This window comes from Gouania willdenowi, chromosome 6, assembly GCF_900634775.1.
Source record: "Gouania willdenowi chromosome 6, fGouWil2.1, whole genome shotgun sequence".
Taxonomy (NCBI): Eukaryota; Metazoa; Chordata; class Actinopteri; order Blenniiformes; family Gobiesocidae; genus Gouania; species Gouania willdenowi.
In genome coordinates, this window is record NC_041049.1 from 40,544,880 (window position 1) to 40,565,126 (window position 20,247).

At 42.4% G+C, this 20,247-nt stretch overlaps 1 protein-coding gene across 3 annotated transcripts; it reads right to left on the reverse strand.

Annotated features, from left to right (window-relative positions):
• Positions 1 to 12,548: 12,548 nt before the first annotated feature.
• On the reverse strand, positions 12,549 to 19,931 carry LOC114464187 (MOB kinase activator 2). 3 transcript variants are annotated; one of them, XM_028448217.1, is made up of 6 exons: positions 19,562 to 19,931; positions 14,096 to 14,235; positions 13,927 to 14,023; positions 13,580 to 13,704; positions 13,163 to 13,442; positions 12,549 to 13,125 (listed from the first exon to the last, which is right to left on the reverse strand). In XM_028448217.1, exons 1-5 carry the CDS (start codon positions 19,642 to 19,644, stop codon positions 13,198 to 13,200), a joined length of 690 nt encoding a protein of 229 aa, XP_028304018.1. In that variant the 5' UTR covers positions 19,645 to 19,931; the 3' UTR covers positions 12,549 to 13,125; positions 13,163 to 13,197. The 3 variants fall into 3 exon arrangements, with proteins under 3 accessions (XP_028304018.1, XP_028304017.1, XP_028304016.1); XM_028448216.1 differs by having other exon boundaries at positions 13,159 to 13,442; XM_028448215.1 differs by having other exon boundaries at positions 12,549 to 13,442.
• Positions 19,932 to 20,247: the final 316 nt, after the last annotated feature.

Genomic DNA, 20,247 nt, shown 5'->3' on the forward strand with positions numbered 1-20,247 from the left:
GTGTGTTGATGTTCCCGGTAGGCCAACTTATGCACCGTCAGGCTAGATGTTTTGCTGGCTCGCTCCAGGACGCGGCCCAACCTTTTCATGGCCCTGAGTTTGTCTGTGAACCAGGGAGCTGGACGGGTGAAAGTGACAGTCTGGGTTTTTTGTGGGGCATGAATGTCCAGGATGGAGCTGAGGTTGTCGTTGTTGTAGTCCATAAGATCGCTGACTGATGAGTACAGAGGGGGTGAAAGAAGCTGAAGGTGCTGGGTGAAGGAGGTGTGAGAGTCAATGTTCTTGGTGATCCTGTATGTCATCTGCCGTTTTGGTTTGGTGAGATGGGATGATAAGGGGACTTTGATTGTCACTGCCTGGTGGTCTGAAACCAATGTCCTGAATGTGGAGATCTGTGAGAGGGATGGAGTCTGTGATGATCAAGTCCAGTATGTGGCCCTTATTGTGTGTGGGTCCATCAACAAGCTGCTGTAGGTTTAGGCAATCCAGGACCTGTTAAAAATCGGATGTTTGTCGGGAGGTGTGAGAGTCCATGTGTATATTGAAATCCCCAATAACCAGGATGTTTTTGTGTGATGTGCATAGGGAGATGAGAAAATCATGTATGTCTGAGATGAAGGTTGGTTGTGATTTGGGGGGGGGGTGATTTGAGGGCTATAGTTGCTGAGAGGGGATGTTTGCATTGAAGGACCAAGCTTTCAAATGAAGTGACATTGGGCACAGGCAGAGGAGAAAGGTGAATATTTTCGCGGAATATTACAGCAAGCCCCCCACCACGTCCGGTTGTGCGGGCCTTTCCAGGTACGAGTTCCCAGGGGGGCATGCCTCATTGAGGACTGAGTAGACCCCAGGCTGTTGCCAGGTCTCAGAGAGGCACATAATGTCTGTCTTTATCTAAGATGTGGTCATGCATAAGTCCAGATTTATTTGACAGAGATTGAACGTTTAGTTGTTGTAGTGTGAGATGTGTTTTTGAGTCCAGTTTTTTTAGTGAGCGGAGGAGAGTGAAATCCACTCCGGGTTTTCTGTTAACTGTACCTGGGGCGGCGGCGTTCTGATGACGTAGCTGGTGATGACGTGACTGCTGTGCGACGGGATGTGCTGGAGACCAGAGGGACGCGATGGAGCCGCAACCGCCGTGTCTGTTCACAGTGAACCGGCGGCCGGATCCCCGGTGGATGTAGCGAGGCCTGTATGGCAGACCCAGTTGCAGTGGAGCTCGGGTGTTGAAGAGCCCCCGGATCCGCGCTAGGCCTTCGGACCTCACGATGTGCGGAGAAACACCGGCGCTAGCTGTTAGCCATAGAGCCGGCGAGCAGAGACTGATGACGGCGGCCATGCAGGCGGCGATAATCCCCAGACTCCACAGCAATGCCACTCCACGTATTGAAATCCATTGGGTTAGGGTTATAGAGCCCGGCGGGATCATCCACCACCAGAGCAGCGGCCAACAACAGTAGCCAGTAGCAAACCCACGATGGCACAAGGGCTCGGGGCACACGACCTGAGGGGGCCGCCTGGGTGGTGTCAGCTCTGACCTGACAGGTATGTCATCATCATCATGGGCATTCTGATAAAAATGTCAGGGGAGGACGGATTCTGCAGAGAAGCGGCAAATAGTCAGCGCCAGCGTCCTCTCCGCGTGACCACCCCTCAGCAAAAGGGACTAAAAAGGTCTCGAGAGGCTCTTAACATCCGTTCATAGAATATCCATGTCAAATAACAGCCCGATACAACAAGCATTCACGGAGGCGTACTCATTTGAAAAATAGGGCCCCCGGGGGCCCTCTGGTGCCACGTGGCACATACGGAGTAATGGGCCCCATTCATATATTGGTATGTGTTAATGATTTGGTACCACCAACTGTCGCAATATTCGACTCACAAATGAATGAGACAACGACTTTAGTATAGATTACCAAAAAAGGAGGGTGGGCCCCGGGCCCTTAATCAAATTGTGAGAGGCATAATCGTAATCTACATTGAAATACCTTTGAAACAATATATCACACGACTATGTTCCCATACATTTGGAAATGACCAGAAATGGGGGTGAGCCCCCGAGCGTCTCATTATATTCATTCATAAAGTATTCATACCAAACTGCATTCCGACCATAGTAATATTTGACTCGCAAATAAATAAAAAATCTACTTTCTTTTCTTTTTTGGGGGGGTCCCCTGGGCCCCAAATCAAAGATCAAGCTCTGAGCGTTGATGCATACATATCCATAGATTATTCCTACCAAATTTCAGCCCAATCCGTTCACGTATAACAGAGGAGTAGCGATTTTAACTAGTGTACACAACAAGAAGAAGAACAACAAAGTGAGTGGCTTTTTGAATCCGGTAGCCCGGTATCACAGTCTGAGTTTACCACGTACTGAGATCGATAAAATGAATTTTTGCTAGTTCCGCTCTGAGTTTTGTTACGTTTGCCGTGCTGAGATTGAAAAATCAATTTCAAAGCTAATGTTCAAAGCTAATGTTGAATGGTTCCTTATCTTGGGGAAGATTTTTTTTAGAATGTATTCTTCCTTTTGTGGCGTTGTCCTGAATTGTTAGTGGTGACAACACCACCATGGGAGTCTCACCCAAGGAAATAATAAATCAAAGAAAATAGAGTACTTAATAATTTGCAAACTAAATAATGAATGTATCACCCAAGGCATTCAGGCCCATTAATTAAAGGAGCTTCAGATGTGTTCCCAGTTGGACATGTTTATTACAAAAATATATTTAAAACAGTCTTCATAAAACAGAAGTAAATTAACAAAATGACCAGTGCTGAGGATTACCAGCGTGGGAAAAAATGGTTCAAACTGGGGGATTCCAGGACAATACACACCTAAAATGTGACAAATACACCCAGACACACGTGGAGACGACAAACCAGGGACGGCACAGCACACGACAATGGAAAACCCTCCGCCAGATACCAGGACCACCACTTTTGGCTCTCGGCAACTGAAGATAACAAATCAGAGGTTAAATGAGGATTTTACAAATGAGAAATAACAGCACAGGGGTTGTGGTTTAACACCAACAACAAAAGAATACAATAAATGGTTTGACGACGAGGACAGTCGCACTCTCTCTTTCTCCCTCCCTTCCATTCTTATCTCTCTCCCAGCTGCTGCTTTGTCTGGTCTTGTGAGCCTAACAAGAGCCTCTCTCTGTAACTCATCCAAAACCAGAATAATGGAACTAATTAGTTGGTCTCTCCATGCTATCGATCAGATTTTTTCGACGAAAAGAACCGGGGGTGGTGAACCCGCATGTCCAAGCGGGACGTTTGTGGCTGGATACGCACTTGACCCTTGGAACAAGTGGCGAGTTGTGTGTCTGTCCATCCTTTCCGTGGAAAACGTGGAGGACATCTACATGATTGGAATAATGATAGTAGGCATGCTGCTGATCGGAGCTGGTGGCTTCCTAATCTATCGAAAAGTCTGTACTACGCTGGCGACTGTTTTGGAAAAGCTGCCAGTGATTTCTGAAGGATGTAGCATGGCTCTGAACACTCAGACTCATGTGTTGATCGATATCAAAAGCTGCTTTTGGATCATCTACGCGTTATGGATAACAACTGGGAGAAGTTGGAGACCCGGCTTGGAATTGGAAACTAGGCCACTCATTGGATTACAGCAGAGAGACCCAGGACAGAAGGCTATTGGAAATTGACATAGCCTGTATCAAATCACATTGCTTATCTCCCTTTCGGCTCCCCAGCCAGCCAAGGCTAAAGCCAAGGTTGTCTCAACTCTTATCACCAGGACGTTTCTGCAGACGGCGGCTCTTACCTCCACTCCCTCCCCCCGCCCCTTCCCTACATTCCCACCTGGAACTGTTGATGCTGAACTTTTCCACACGTCATCTGGTTGTCAGTAACGCAGCTACAGGTCTTCAACTTCAAATGCCTCGTTGGCCATCTTTCCCCACCTCCCATCCGCAGCTGCATGGAGGCGTGGTTGCAGCGCCCATTGGCAGCACGCCCATGTCCCCAAACGGCTGGAATCTTGCTGTTCTTCCCACCTGACCCCCCCCCCCCCCAGCCAACCTCCCACCCAACCCTTCCCACATGCCTTGTCTCGAGTTGTTTGACTGTGTCATGCTTACATTTATGCTTGCGGAGGCATTTTTTTTTCCTGGTTTCACACTGCTTTCTCTGTTTAGGGAAATCAGTTTCAAATTGGCAGTTTTTTTTCCCCTCACCCCTCCTCTCCTCCTGTTGTTGATCCCTTATTCACCTAAATATGTGGGCACCGCAAATGGCTGCTCCGGTGTGTTGATGTGTCTTCTTTCACTGCAACTACCAAGTCAAATTCCTTGTATTGTTCTAAACTGTACCTGGTCAATAAAGCTCTTCTGATTCTGATTCTGAAATAAAATACAAGATAAAAACTGAGTAAATGGACAATAAACAGATCAAATTCTATTAAACTTAAAAACATTATAAAGAAAAGTATTAATTGATCTGTAATATCAGTTCAAACTGGTAGCCACAGGTGTGGCGGGAGGCCGGTTAGAGTTTGATACTCGTCAGAATGAGTCACGGGGAAGTCCAGTCCCCCAGCATGGGGACACAAAGAGGGCGGATGGACTCACACACGGTTCCACAGGTATTCAGTCCAGCGACGTGAAGCAAAGCAGCAGCGGTCTCCAACTCACTCCTATAAACAACCCTGTCAGATGCTGAAGGCGGAGAGCGAGGCAGAGAGCGAGGAGGGCGCACACAGCCACAGCTTTCAGGCGATGTCACAAGCACTGAAGGAGAGTGCGCACCAGCGCAGCAGAAAGCAAGGAGAGGCGTACACAGAGCATCAACCCAGAGCTGTCAAAGCTGCTCCGGTGATTAGAGAGCAATACAGATGGGAAACTGGGAAGTGGGTGGGTCCCCAAGCTGACAGTGCAATGAGGAAATGACACCCAACGTTCCCGTTTTATACTGCCCGCCGAACAAGGAGACCAATCAGAAGGGATTTTATCTGCAGACACCCTCGTGCTGCTACAGTCTAACCCCCCTTTCTGCATCGTCGTCCAGATGATGAGACAAGCTAGTAGCAAGGCCAAAAGAGAGCTGAAACAGAGTTTGACCCTACACTTGAGTTTACAGCGTCCATGGTCCTGGGGAGGTGATGGACATTTGAATGTTGTCCAGCAATCGACCGTCCCTTATGTTGCACAGCTGGCGGAACAGAAAATAGGACGGCCAAATGAGCAGGTGGCTGTTCTGTCCTGCCAGCAGGGTCCCTTAATGGACCTGGCACTGCGACAAATGGTAACGGCTGTAAACCAGGTGTCTGAGTCACGGCAAGAGTTTGAAAGGAATTTACAGGTGGAGGCTCTTGCCTCAGAGCAAATATATCCTCTTCACTCAACAGCTAATCCTCTGACTATGGTTGGTCAGACGAGGAGGTAAGGGCCTGGACCTGGGGAGCAATCTCCAATCACGACTTTTAGTAGCGTGCGATGGACATTTCTAGCTCTGGTATGGTCATCTGCTGGTGCAATGGTGTACACTGAGCCACCCTGTTGTGGTGCTTTGAGAATTTGGTACACCACAGAGCTCCAGCGATCCTGGATCTTGTGGCGCCCGCTCCTTCCAAAGTCACGCAGAAGCACCAACTGGCCCTCTTCCAGCAAGACATCCTGAACCTACTGGTCGTGATACTGCTTTCTACACTCTGCAGCTGCCCTCAACCTTTCACAGGCACCTTCAAAGGCTACTTGTAACCGAGTCTGGTGTTCCTGCACCCACCTATTGACTTTCCCTTCAACTGGCTCTTCCACCCTACCCAGCAAGAAGTAAATCGGGATTCTTGGCTCCTGACCAAACATTAAGACATTCTCCAGTTGCTTGATCGGGTGTGGTGTTATAGGAGTAAAGGAAGTGTGGCAGGCAGGAACCCCAATCTTGTTTGTGGGACACTGGCAGAGTGCGGAGCATATTGTGAAGGGCCGATTAAACAGTTCACACTGGCCATTGCCAGCAGGATGGTATGGCGTTTTCCGGGCTGTCTCAATGCCGTGGAGAGCACAAAACTAGCGAATGAGAGAGCTCAATTGGGGCACTGTCTCTGCACCATCAGTGCTGAATATTTTCCTATAGAGGACTCAAACCCTTTCAACCAAGCGGTTCCACTGCTGGAGTATGGACAAGACAGGCTTACTCAGCCGTTTGCGCTCCTTCTGGTTGGGCCGCTGCTTTCTCTTCAAAAATGCCCAGACTGCCCTTAGAACAGGGTCAAGTAGTTGAATTGCAACAAGCTTAGCGGATGACTGGGAGGGCAGAACAAAAACAGTGGATTGACTTGCATTCAGATGTCTGGTACCATGGCCTGTTGTAAGGGCTAGGAGATTGCTGTGCCAGGAAGCATAGTCTCCATGACCAGCAGTCCAGGAGGATGTTGGCAAGATAAGGCATCTGCATTTTTGTTGCTTCTTCCAGATTGATACTTGATCTCAAAGTCAAATGAAGCTAGCTGGGCTGCCCATCACTGCTCAGTGGCACCCAGTTTTGCAGAAGACGTGACGAGAAGAAGTGGCTGAGTGGGTTACTGTCTGTGTAGACATAACACTTGTGGCCAAGCAGATACTGCCTAAATTTTTCTGTCATGGCCCACTTAAGTGCCAAAAACTCCAACTTCATGGAGTTTAAATTAGCACTATTGCGCTCAGTGGGCTTAAGACTTCTGCTGACATAAGCAATAGGCCCCACCTGGCCCCGTTGTTCCTGCGACAGAACAGCTTCATGCCCCCCATAAGAGGCATCTACTTCCAGAATGAACTAGAGGGAGAAGTCGGCATAGGCCAGCACAGGAGCCGTGGTGAGTTTTGCTTTGAGTGCCTCAAAACTACTGCAACACTCATCTGTCCAGCCCTCAGGGAAAATGCGCCTCAATCAATCAATCAATCTTTATTTGTATAGCGCCAAATCATAACCAATGGTATCTCAAGGCACTTTACAGTAGAGCAGTCTTAAGGACGGACTCTTCATTTTATGGATACACACATATGCATATATACGTATATACACATACATATGTATCCCACACCCAACATGAATTCATCATGGCGGCAAGGAAAACCTTCTGTTAAGCAGCAGGAACCTTGTGTGGATCCCATTCCTATGATGAACAGCCATCCACGTTATGCTGTGTTGGGTGTGTGCAGAGGAAAGGGTTGAGACAGAGTTGGTGAGACTCTGTAACTCCACACTGAGGATCCCACGGACCTGCAAGACAAAAGCCAGATGGAGTACAGGAGCAAACACACAAGGGAAGAAGCAGACATAGAGGGAGTGTTTGAGAGAGGAATGGGACCCTCTCCGGTCCCTCTCTAGCCTAAATGACCTCTCTCTTAACGCCCTCTCCAACCTCTCTCCAACCGAGCATGCCAGACCCCCCCCCCCGGCAGTCTATGCCTATTGCATCTTAATTATGAGCTATGAGCTGGTTCCTAACTAAAAGCTTTACCAAAGAGGAATGTTTTGAGCCTAACCTTAAAGGTAGAGAGGGTGTCTGCCCCCCGAACCGTGGTTGGTAGATGGTTCCAGAGAAGTGGGGCCTGATAACTGAAAGCTCTTCCTCCTATACTACTTTTAGAGACAAATGGAACAACGAGTAGTCGAGCATTTTGAGAGCGTAGTGTTCTGGGGGGATTGTATGGCACTACAAGCTCCTTGAGATAGACTGGTGCCTGTCCATTTAGGGCTTTATAAGTGAGAAGAAGAATCTTGAATTCTATTCTATATTTTATGGGAAGCCAATGCAGAGAGGCTAATACAGGAGTAATGTGATCTCTTCTCCTAGTTTTAGTCAGTACACGTGCTGCAGCATTTTGAACCAGCTGAAGTGTCTTAAGCGACTTGCTCGGGCAGCCTGCTAAAAGAGAATTACAATAATCCAGTCTAGAGGTAACAAAAGCATGGACTAGTTTTTCGGCGTCGCCCTGAGACAGGATAGATCCGATTTTAGCAATGTTACGGAGATGAAAGAAGGCAGTTCTTGAAGTTTGTTTTATGTGAGAGTTGAAGGATAAATCCTGATCAAATAGAACCCCAAGGTTTCTAACAGTTGTGCTTCGTGCCAGAGTAATGCCATCTAGGGCAGTTAGGCTAGCATAGGTTTCTCTAAGGTGTCGTGGGCCCAGTACAATGACCTCAGTCTTGTCTGAGTTGAGAAGAAGAAAATTTTGGTCCATCCAGGCCCTAATGTCCTTTAGACAGGCCTCAAGTTTAGATAGCTGATTTGTCTCACCTGGCTTCATTGATACATACAGTTGGGTATCATCAGCATAGCAGTGAAAGTTAACAGAGTATTTTCTCATAACATTACCAAGGGGGAGCATATAGATACAGAAGAGGATTGGACCGAGCACAGAGCCCTGAGGAACCCCGTAGCTTACTTTAGTGTACACAGAAGACCTATTATTCACGTGTACAAACTGGTACCTATCAGATAGGTAGGACTTAAACCAGTTTAGGGCAGTCCCTGTGATTCCAAGTAATTTCTCTAATCTCTCTAGTAGAATATAGTGATCTATAGTGTCAAAAGCTGCACTAAGATCTAATAAAACCAGCACCGAGAGTCGTCCTTCATCTGAAGCCCAGAGTAGATCATTAGTTACTTTAACTAAAGCAGTCTCTGTGCTGTGTTGAGCTCTAAAACCTGACTGGAAGTCCTCGAACAGGTTGTTGTTTTGAAGGAAGTCACAGAGCTGAGCCGCCACAACTTTCTCAAGAATCTTTGAAATAAAAGGAAGATTAGATATAGGCCTGTAGTTTGCTAAAGTGCTGGAATCAAGAGTAGGTTTTTTGAGAAGGGGTTTGATTACAGCTACTTTAAAGGACTGTGGCACGTAGCCTATTGATAGGGATATATTTATTGTCTCCAACAAAGATGGGCAGACCAGGGGAACAACTTCTTTAAACAGCTTAGTAGGGATCGGATCTGAAAGGCAGGTCGATGGTTTGGAGGATGAAATAATAGAGTTAAGTTCCTGAAGTCCTATATGTGTGAAACAGTTTAGGTTAGGCCTATTTACATTTAATGGTACAGCAGGCTCAGGTGAAGGCAGGGAGTGGCTAATTTTATCTCTAATCTTATGAATTTTATCGTTAAAAAATGTCATAAAGTCCTCACAGCTGAGGGCTAAAGGAATCATGGGCTCAATAGAGCTCTGACTTTGTGTTAGCCTGGCAACAGTGCTGAAAAGGTACCTCGGATTATTTTTATTTTCTTCAATTAGTGAGGAATAGTATGTAGATCGACTATGTCGTAAGGCTGTCATGTATTTACTATGGCTTTCTTGCCAGAGTATTCGTGACTCCTCTGTTTTATTGGAGCGCCACATTCTCTCTAATTTACGGGTTGTTTGTTTGAGTGTGTGAGTTTCAGAGCTAAACCACGGAGCTTTCCTCTGACGTTTAATAGTTTTTTCCCTCAATGGGGCAATTGAGTCCAAGGTGGATTTTAGTAGACTAGCAGAGCTATCGACAAGCAGATCCAGTTGAGAGGGGTTATAATTAATATCATAGTTATTTATTGGATGGTGCACTGAGTTTAAGGCAGCAGGAATGGCCTCTTTAAATTTAGCCACAGCACTGTTGGACAGATTTCTACTCCTAACTATTTTATTGCACAGTGCGAGATCCTCTAGGATAATGTTAAAAGATATTAAAAAGTGATCTGATAGCAGAGTATTTTCAGGGTAGACTTTTAGTTCATTAATATCAAGGCCATATGTTAGAACAAGATCAAGAGTATGATTTAAACGATGAGTAGCTTCATTAATAGTTTGAAAAAAGCCAACTGAGTCTATTAGGGACATAAAGGCTGAGCTCAGGCTATCACTATCTTTGTCCACATGGATATTAAAATCTCCTACTATCAGTATTTTATCAGAACTGAGGACTAAGTTTGATATAAACTCAGAGAATTCTGATAGAAATTCAGAATAAGGGCATGGAGGACAGTAAATTATCGCAAATAAGACTGGCTGGCAGGTTTTTGATTTGGTATGAGATAAATTTAGAACCAGGCTTTCAAAGGAAGTGTAACTGGCCTTTGGTTTAGGATAGATTAGGAGATAGGAATGATAAATAGCTGCTACACCACTTCCACGGCCTATGTCTCGTGGCATATGAGTATTTAAATGACTGGGAGGAGTGGCTTCATTTAAACTAACATATTCATCTTGATACAGCCATGTTTCAGTTAAACAGAATAAATCAAAGTTATTTTCTGAGATAAGGTCATTTACTAGTAGAGATTTGGATCTCAGTGATCTAATATTTAATAGAGCACATCTAATGGTTTTATGTTTTGGTGTTTCTAGATTTGAGATTTTAATTTTTTTCAGATTTTTATAATTGATAGCTCTTTTATTTGATTTTATGTTAAAATCATTGTGAAATATGGGTCGAGGGACAGACACCGTCTCCACCTCATCTTCTTTTTGGACCCCCTCGGGTCCAGTGCAGCCACAGGCCTGTGTAGAGGCGCCGCTAACTTAGCAAACCCTTCCACAAAACGCAGATAATAACTGGCAAAGCCAAGGAACAACCGGAGTTCTGCCACAGGAGTGGGAGGCTGCCAGTTAGCCACCATTTCTACTTTGTGTTGGTCAGTGGAGACACCCCTGTGGGAAATCACATGACCCAAGTAGCTCACCTCCTTTTGGAAAAAGGCACACTTCACCAGTTTTGCTTTTAAGTTCTCTTGCTGCAGCCGCCTCAGCACCAAATCTAGCCTTGCTAGGTGTTGTTCCACCGTGGTGGAGAAAACCACATCATCAAGATACAAGAGCAAATACTGGCACTGTTGATCACCAAAGTGCATTAGTCTCTGGAATGTGCTTGGAGCATTGCAACGCCCAAAAGGCATGCGGTTCCACTCAAAGTCTGAAAGGCATACAAAAGGCTGTTTTAGGCCAATCTGCTCCTGCTTATACCTACTGGTAAGGTCCAAAGTGGAGAACCAGCAGGCACCCGTCAGTGCTTTGAGGGTCTCGTCAATGCGAGGAAGGGGGAAAGCATCCTTCTTCGTTTTGTCATTTAACTGTCTGTAATCATCACATATTTGGAGGGAGCCATCTTTCTTTTTAACGAGCACGATAGGAGAAGCATAAGGACTGGAACTGTCCCTGATCACCTGTGACTCAAGAAGTTGGTTAGTGTGCTCTTTGACTATCTCATAGTCCGATGAGGGGACCCCCCGGTAGCGTTGTTGCACCGTAACATTATCTATAAGTGGAATATCATGAGATATTAAGTCAGTGCAGGCCAGATCTCCATCACTGGTGGAAAAGACGCTGGCATACCTCCTCGGAAGTGACCTAACCTCTGCCTGCTCTTCAGTGGACAAGGAGGACAGATCATTGTTCTCGATCTGCTCCTGCACTGAATGTGAGGCCAATTGAGCTGAAACTGTAGCCACCCTAGATGGCACCTCAGAGACACCTGGGGGCAAAAGACCATGTTTACTTCTTCCAAAATGCCTAGGACTATTCGGGATAGTCTCACATTTTCCGAGCATACATTTACAAACAAGCAGCCCTGCCGAAAGGCCAGTCAGGTTCGAACAACACAGTGGTGTCTGAAAACCTCTCAGGACATGTAACTGCCACACCCCTTATTGAGCCTGAAGGGATACCAGTAGTTCCTTTGCCACGCACCTGAACTGTACCCAAGGGCTCCTGAGGGGCCTGCACACTGGCCTGATGGCACTTTTGCAGTGCGTGTAGCATGGTTTCTGGTGCCTTGCACACTACAGGCCGGTCAAAATGCTAATCCATACTTGCCAAACAGCTCTCGATAGCATTTGTAAATAATATTCATCCCTAAAACCGCAGGAACCAGGCCGGACGTGCTACGTAGCGGTCACATACTGAGATTGTAAGGAAATCTCAGTACAGAGGTAAACTCAGACGGTGACATTGGCCTAAAAATTGACTGACTTTGCATAATGTTCTACCAAAATAAAAGGGAGTGTGTATGTGAAGGTTCTCAGGCCTTAATCACATTGAGTCCAGTGCCTTTATTACTAAACAATCCAATCACAAATATTGGATTGGATTGAAACTAAATTAAAAAAAAACATGTCAATTTTGTTAATTTTCAGAAACCTTTTTTAAATCCTGAAAACTAGCAAAGAAGTTAAAATACCTTTATTAAACTTGAGTCGATTCCATTCATTGAACAGCAGGTGGCGCTGCCGTTCAAATACACACTGAAACACAAACCCATGTTGGACTGTGTACAACTTACTTTAATTATTTTATTATATGTAAAAACAAGCAGGCATACATTTGTACATGCACCTAAAACAAGAAGACGTTTATAAGCTGAATATAGACGTAAATTTAAAAAATGCTGTGCGTGTGTAACAGTTGATGTTTGTGTTTATTAAGCATTGTTCTATGAATCTGTGATAAACACATTTATATATTGATCTGAACAATACCCACTGTTATCCAGGACGTTTAGTATTTTTAAATTGGCAAATAATAGGCATGACAAATGGTGAATGTGGTTAAATTGACGGAAAAATTCATGAAATGTGGTGAAAAGTTGTTAAAAGTTACAATGATAGGTCAACATATGACATTTGGTGGAAAAAGTGGTGGAAAGGGTTTAGAAGTGCTGAAAATGTCTTGAAAGTGGAAAAGCATTGTAATTTGATGTGGCATGAGAAATGTAACAAAAATGCTTTAAAAAAACAAAAATATGGCAAAAAAAGTGAAGAAATTAAGTTAAAATATGAGAAGTTTGGTGTAGTTGCAAAAAATGGTAAAAATAAGCAAAAATGGGGTCAAAAAATATTCTTCGTTTCTTGAAGGCATCTGGTGACCCCCTCCCAGTGTCTCTCGCAATGCCAAATGGGGTCCTGACCCTAAGGTTCAGAACCCTGAATTATACAACAATGCTACAATCAGGGCTCAGATGTCTGATTGGACTTTTTTTTAAGAAATGTGGACACTTTTATTCTTCATTTATTCACAGTTACGTGTTTGACGTCCTCGACTAAAGAGAAACATTCACCGTATTTATAAAAACCTTCATAGTCGCATGGATTCACCGTCTAAGGCACAGCAATAAATACCACACTGTGTGTGTGTGTGTTGTGTGTGTGTGTGTGTGTGTGTGTGTGTGTGTGTGTGTGTGTGTGTGTGTGTGTGTGTGTGTGTGTGTCCTTCAGCTCCAGCCTCGTCGTCCTAATGCAGCAATGAGCTCCTTCATGCTGTCCATGTCCTCAGCCTCCAGCAGAGCGTGGTGCTGACAAAAGAGCGTGAGGTGGGTGAAGAGCGTGTTGAGGTGAGGATGAAGACCCATCATCACTGCTTCTCCGTAGTGGGACCAGTAGATGTGAGAAAGAGTCCTGAACAACAGCAGGAACACCTTCTGGATGAGAAAGACAAAGCCTGATGGAAAGACCGCGCCTGAGAAAGGAGGAGGAAGAGAAGAAGAAGGAGACGAAGAAGAAAAAGAAGTAGAAGACGTAAAAGAAGAAGAAAATGTCATGAGCAGCTCATTAATGTGCTGTGAGGAGAACATGTAGAACATGGAGGTTCTTTACCTGCTCTGGTGGGGAACACGTCCTCATCAGTGAGCAAGTCCTGGATGTAGGACATGGCGTAGTCAAAGTAAAGAGGAGCAGAACACTTCAGCTTCCTGCCATGATCATCAGTCCACATATACACACTGAGAACCAAAGAAGAAGAAATCACATCAAAACAATTTTGCAATCCTTTATAATCTAATAGTTTTTAAAGAATCAATAAAAGGCCTGAACTAAAATAAATAAACAATAAATACACTTGTCCGAATTAATAAAGCAGAAGAATAAGTAGAACGCGGAAAATTTAGAAGAAGAAATTGTAAAATATCAGACAAATTATAAAATCATTAAAAGGCATGACTCACGCGTTGCCAGGTCCACAGGCGCTGGGGCAGGTGCTGGGGGTGCAGAACTCTGACAACGCGCTGGAGAACAGGTTTATGTGCTTGAAGAACGCCACGGCTGCAGAACATCGATGAGAGAACCATTTTAATCACAACCATGAGATGACAGGAGGAAGAGGAGGCGACTCACTGTTGCTGGCTAGCCACTCTGCGTGGTCGACGCCCACTGGCAGCGCAGTGAGAGCCATCATGTCTGTGTGTGTGATCCTTTGGCTCACGTTCTGCTCCTGGAGGTAGAGCTGCTTTTCCAGAACGTTGTTATTGATTCCTCTACAGGAAGTAGTAAACAGAAAACATCAGCTCGTAAAACATGGAGGAAGACCTCCTGCTGTGCTCAGTAGATAAGACACACAAAGCTAATTAATGCTAATGAGGCTAATAAAGCTAACACGGTCAACTCAGAGGAGTGAAGTGCAAGCTAGCACAGGAATGTAGTGGTTAGCACGTCAGCTGCAAAGCCAAAGCCTTTGGTATAATTTCCATATTGGTGAACTTATGACCAAGGAGTTTGCATGTTCTCTTCTTACTTGCACAAGTTTCATCCATAGACTGATCGGACAAGCTCCCTGGTGGAGTGAAGCTTTCATTTTTAGAGCTCCCCTTACTGACTGGCTGCAGTATAGGTCATAAACCCCACCTCCTCAATGATAACAGATGGGATGTGGGTCAAACTGTGAACTTAAAATACTCGTCACATCATTTTTTTCCAAACCTAAACTCTGCTGTGATCATTAGTTATTATTACCCTACATTGTGTTCAAGTGCTCATTTTTATGTGAAGTTTGTTTTAAATAAGTTATTTGAGGTTGAAAAATGAGATTTTACATCCTATATGACAATGATTGACAGCCGCGGATCTTGCATAGCTCTCTTTGTTAATAGTAGTTACGTCATGAAGAAAAGCCGAGACGTCATTCAACTAGATATTTGAGTTGAAATATATCGTGGTTTTGTACTAACCTCCATGATCTGAACAAAAACATTGAGTGGGAACAGCTACAGTGCACACCCACTGGTTTCATCTGTCATAGAGGAGCAACTTTTATTACAGGGGGCGGTGCCATATAACTGTGATTTTATCAGATTTGAGGGTCACATGATTAACATTCATTAGATCATTAACATAGGAAAGAATAAAGGGTTTGTGTTTTTGTGCTTGGTTTTGTCTTTTTATGTGTATTTGTAGACAGTTTATGTATTTTTCTGTAATGTATTTTTTGTAGCATTTTGTATTTTCTTTCTTTTTGCATTTGTGTGTTATTGGAGTAATGTGTTTTTTGAGGCATTGTGCATTTTTATTTTGTTTTTCTGTGTTATTGGATACATTTTGTGTATTTATGGAGTCGTTTTGTACAATTTTTCCAGCTGTGTTTATTTTTTATTGTAGCTTTGTGTGTTATTGGAGACATTTTGTGTATTTATGGAGTCATTTTGTGTGTTTTTGTTGCCATCTTGTGCATTTGGGGGTCATCTTTTTTTTTTAAGTCATTTTGTGCATTTTTTATTGTAGCTTTGTGGATTATTGGAGAAATGTTGTGTATTTGTGGAGTCAATGTGGTGTGTTTTGCTGTCATTTTGTGTGTTTTTGGAGTATTTTTTTTGCAATTTTTGAAACAGTGTTTTTTATTGTAGCATTGTGTGTTATTGGAGACATTTGTGTATTTATGGAGTCCTTTGTGTGTTTTTGTTGCCATTTTGTGCATTTGAGGGTAATTTTTGCATTTTGTGCAAATTGTCTGACTGTGTATTTTGTTATTGTAGCTTTGTGCATTATTGGAGAAATGTGTACAGTATTTGTGGAGTCAATGTGTGTGTTCTGTCGCCATTTTGTGTATTGTGGGAGTCATTTTGTGCCTTTTTGTCATTACTTTTTTATGTATTTTGTGCATTTACTATGGGGGGCTGCACAGATCTGAATTGAATTGTTGTCCAATGTGGCGATGCACTCAGTAGTAGCAGTTCAGGTCAAGCCAACTCTCGTTTATAATTTCAGTTTTTTGTCCTATGACAAAGTGAAGAATAAAGCTCCTTTCATTCAAAGAGTCACTGGCACAGTGAACTCACTCTTTCTTTAGATCCTATGAAACCAAAATAGTCAGAATATATATAAATAAAAAAAATGTCATTGAATTTTCTGAGTGGATTAGCTATAAGATAATTATAGCAAAAGAACAAAAACATTAAATAATAAAAAAAAAGATGACATGTTCCTTTAACGGCAGAAAGGGAAGTAACTATGTTTATATCTATGGTCTAACATTACAAACATCAATAGAAATCATGTGACCTTTTCAGACTGCTACAGTTGTGTTTAGTTCACTTTTCTCCTCTTGATTCCAAATTTACAGCAGAATACCTAACCCTAATGACCATCAACTTTATTATGGGATCCCATCTGTAACATCTCATCTCCATCTTTTATACCATCTAATTAACTCTTATCAGATATAGGGAATCTCAAAAAATAACTCAAAAACACACTAAATACACAAAAGAATAAAAATATAAACAACCAAATACACAATATTACTCCAAAAACACACAAATTGACAAAATACACCATTAACTCCAAATACACACAAAATTACAGAAAAATACACTAAAGGAGAATAAAAATACACAAAATGACAACAAAAATACACAAAAATACTGCATATAAACACACAGTGACAAAAAAAATATACAAAAGGGAAATAAAAATACACATGACAACCATATTACACAAAATTACAAAAAATACACAAAAAGAAAGTAAAGATATACAAAACAACAAAAATACACAAAATTACAGCAAATATACAAAATTATTTTCAAAACACACAACAAAAATACACTGAAATAACTCCAAAAACAAAAAAATGACACACAAGGACACAAACCATCTGTGTTAATGCTCAGATCGGTCTTTATTCTAAACACTGACATTAATATTGATATTGTGCATCTTGTTGTGATTAAAGTTGTCGTCCCATCTCTGTTAGACTCGTGTGTGAATCCTGTGTGAGTCCATTATTTGACTTTATTCAAAGTGAGTGTGCTGCAGTGATGAGCGTTCACTTCTTTCACTGTTTGACTACAGTGGATCTTTCACAGTTTGGAACAGCTCAGCCTTTGCTCAGTGTGACCTCGCTCTTAGCGATAAGAAACACACACACACACACACACACACTGGTTTTAATGGTTGTAAATGAAGAACGTAAACAGATACACAAAGAGTAATCTCATGTTTTTGGAGTAATTTTGTGCATTTATGTTGACATTTTATACATTTTTATTTTCCTTTTGTGTATTATTGTCATTTTGTGTGTTTTTGAAACAAATGTATTTTTTTAAATATTATTGTATTGTAATTTTTGTCGGTTTGTACATTTTTATTTTCCTTTTTTGTATTTTTGTTTTTCTGTGTTTTTGAAGTAGTGTTATGCATTTTTGATGTGGTTTTGTATATTTTCATTTCCCTTTTGTGTATTGTTGTTGTCATTTTTGTATATTTGTATTCTCGTTTGGTGTATTTTAAGTAATTTTGTGTGTATTTTGAGTAATTTTGTGTATTTATGTCATCATTTTGTGTAAATACATGACAACAAGAATACACAGAGGGCCTATGTTACGAATGTAGATTGGATTCATCTCCGTTAGCTGGCTTCAACTAACCAAACATTCTCTGTCAGACAGAAACTGTCCTACGACCGTCGATCACAACACGCTTATTTAAGCCAAGTGTTTTCAGCCTCGCTACGTGCGCGTGCACATGAAAGAGGTGGAGAATGCAGCGTCCGACCAATCAATGGAGAGAACTGGCAGAGTGAGTGTCTTTACAATGAATGGATGAACAGCTTATGATATTAAATAAATATAATGAATATAAATCCAAGATGACAGTGAAAAGCAACAGTGATTTAGTGCAGTGTAGCAGGAGGCGGAGCTTTTATACGCGCTCAGATCTGATCCACTTCATAACTTGGTACTGACCAGGATGCTGAAGTTTAAAATGATGAATAATTAAAATTCATAATTTAGACCAAACACAACACTCTTGTTACAGAAAAGGCAGGAATGAGAGAACTTTATGATATATTTTATGATATTAATCCATTGGATGATGAACAGACAGCGCTCTGCGGTTAAACTATATTACAGCACACACGTTTTTCTTTTAAGTTCACCTATTTATCACACAGTGGGATGAGAGATGAGATCACATTGTTTAACTGTAGTATGTCCCTGCTGAGGCGGTCAGCGTATGAATTAATGAATTAATTAAATAATTCATTAATGATTTCACCCGACCGCACGCATGATGACACAGGCTTCATCAGCTGACTGTAAATCAGTCCATCAGATATACATATCTATCTTTCCTAAAGGATGCCATCAGTAAATGAAAGAATTGCATTTATCATTAACAATCTTCTTTATTAACTCAGCTGTCAGATCTGCACCAATCAGGATCATCTATCAATAGGCAGGTCGTTCTCTAAACTATCTGATTGGTCAGGAGGTGGGGCTTTAGGACTTTCCAACATCCAAGCCGGGGCAAAACCTGCTAGCGAGCAGGTTTGTTGTTCAGCATTAATTGCCATAGTGATTAAGCTCTAGCGAGCTTTGTAGTCCAGCACACAATGATAAAATCCCGGAAGTTAGAGCGATAAGAGGTAATGTAGATTTGTAGCATACCCCCAAAGGGACACCATATGTTCTTGGAGTCATTTTGTGTATTTATGTTGTCATTTAGTATATTTTTATTTTCCTTTTGTGTATTTTTGTTGTCATTTTATGTGTTTTTGAAATAATTTTGTATGTTTTTCTGTAATGTTGTGTGTATTTTGAGTAATCTTATGTATTTTTGTAGTCTTTTTAGAGTAATTTTGTGTATTTTTGTTGTAGTTTTGTATATTTGTATTCTCCTTTTGTGTATTTTTCTGTAATTTTTTGTGTATTTTGAATAATTTTGTGCATTTGTGTCATCATTTTACCATAAATGCACTAAATTACACAAAAAATGATAACTACAATACATAGAAATAACTCAAAAAATACAAAAATTACAACAGGAATTCACACAGGGACACAAAAAACACACAAACAGTTGTTTTCTGTGTTGTTGCAAAGTAAAGGCAGTGAATGGAGGGTAAATGTAAACATGAGATTAACAAAGAGTAAACTCATCTAAAGTAAACAGGAACTTCTCCTGTTCACATCCTGTTGGAGGTCAGTTACCGCCTCCTGACTGTCAGTTGTCAGCACACAAACACAACCAACCCTGACCTACTGTCAGGTTGTGTTTGTGTGCAAACACACACACCCACACGGCCTGATTCAAACACTTTCTCTGCAGCGAGTGGCTTCAAAGAACCTTTTTAACATGTGTTCCAACTGTTAGAGGAATCCACTGATGGCATCACACAAATATGCAACACACACACACTTACTTATCTGGGGGAACATTCCATATAAACCATATGCAGCGTCACATTTCCCTCACAGCAGTGAAACTTTTAACTGCTCTCCATGTTTCACTCACTGGGAAACGTTAGTCGTACAAACAATGGATGAAAATGAAGAGTTTTAGCGTTAATTTAAAGAAGTCACTCACAGTTTGTCATCGCTGATGTCAGAAAGCTGAAGAGTCTTTCCGTCTGCCTCTGTCGCCGAGGGGTAACTATGGCAACCCCCCATGGCGTAAAGCTAAGAGCAGCCACACTTTCCCATCCCAGACTAACTTAAGACACACCACAGACCACATAGGGCCCGGCCAGATTCCACAGCACACCTCAGCTCACACACAGATCCATGAAGTGGATCCTGAAGCAGAGTTGAACGATGGCGTCCTGCTGGAGGAGGAAGAGGAAGAAAAAGAAGAGGAAGAAGAAGAAGAGCGAGGCTTTTGCAGCCTTTTAGTTGCAGTGATCCAATGTCAGTGTGTTTATGTCTCCTTTGTCTGGAGTTCCACACCCACAGGCTCCGCCCCCTCTCTGAGCTCCAAGCAGACAGGCAGGTTTCTCCAACACAAACGCCGCCTTCTTTCCTTTTAGTGCTTACACATACTCTGCATACACACAGGCATATGCACAGGCAGGTGCAGGCGGCAAATTAAAAGGGAGGAAAAATCTTAAAATAGGAGTATGGAAGAGGAAAAAAATGTTAATATTCTGAAATTAAACTTGTGTTTCTGACTCTATTCACAGAATTGTGACTTTAATCTCAAATTTCAGATTTCTTTTCTACAAATTCTGACTTTATTTTCAGAATTCATATAATTCTAAATTTAAACTCAGAATT

What these genes read in the sequence shown, in the direction of transcription:
- LOC114464187 (XM_028448217.1), bottom strand. Translation starts at nt 19,644, where the DNA reads ATGGGGGGTTGCCATAGTTACCCCTCGGCGACAGAGGCAGACGGAAAG. An exon ending in GACATCAGCGATGACAAACT is followed by an intron (nt 14,236 to 19,561) that starts GTGAGTGACTTC and finishes TACTTCCTGTAG; the next exon opens with AGGAATCAATAACAACGTTC. An exon ending in CGTGTTCCCCACCAGAGCAG is followed by an intron (nt 13,443 to 13,579) that starts GTAAAGAACCTC and finishes CTCCTTTCTCAG; the next exon opens with GCGCGGTCTTTCCATCAGGC.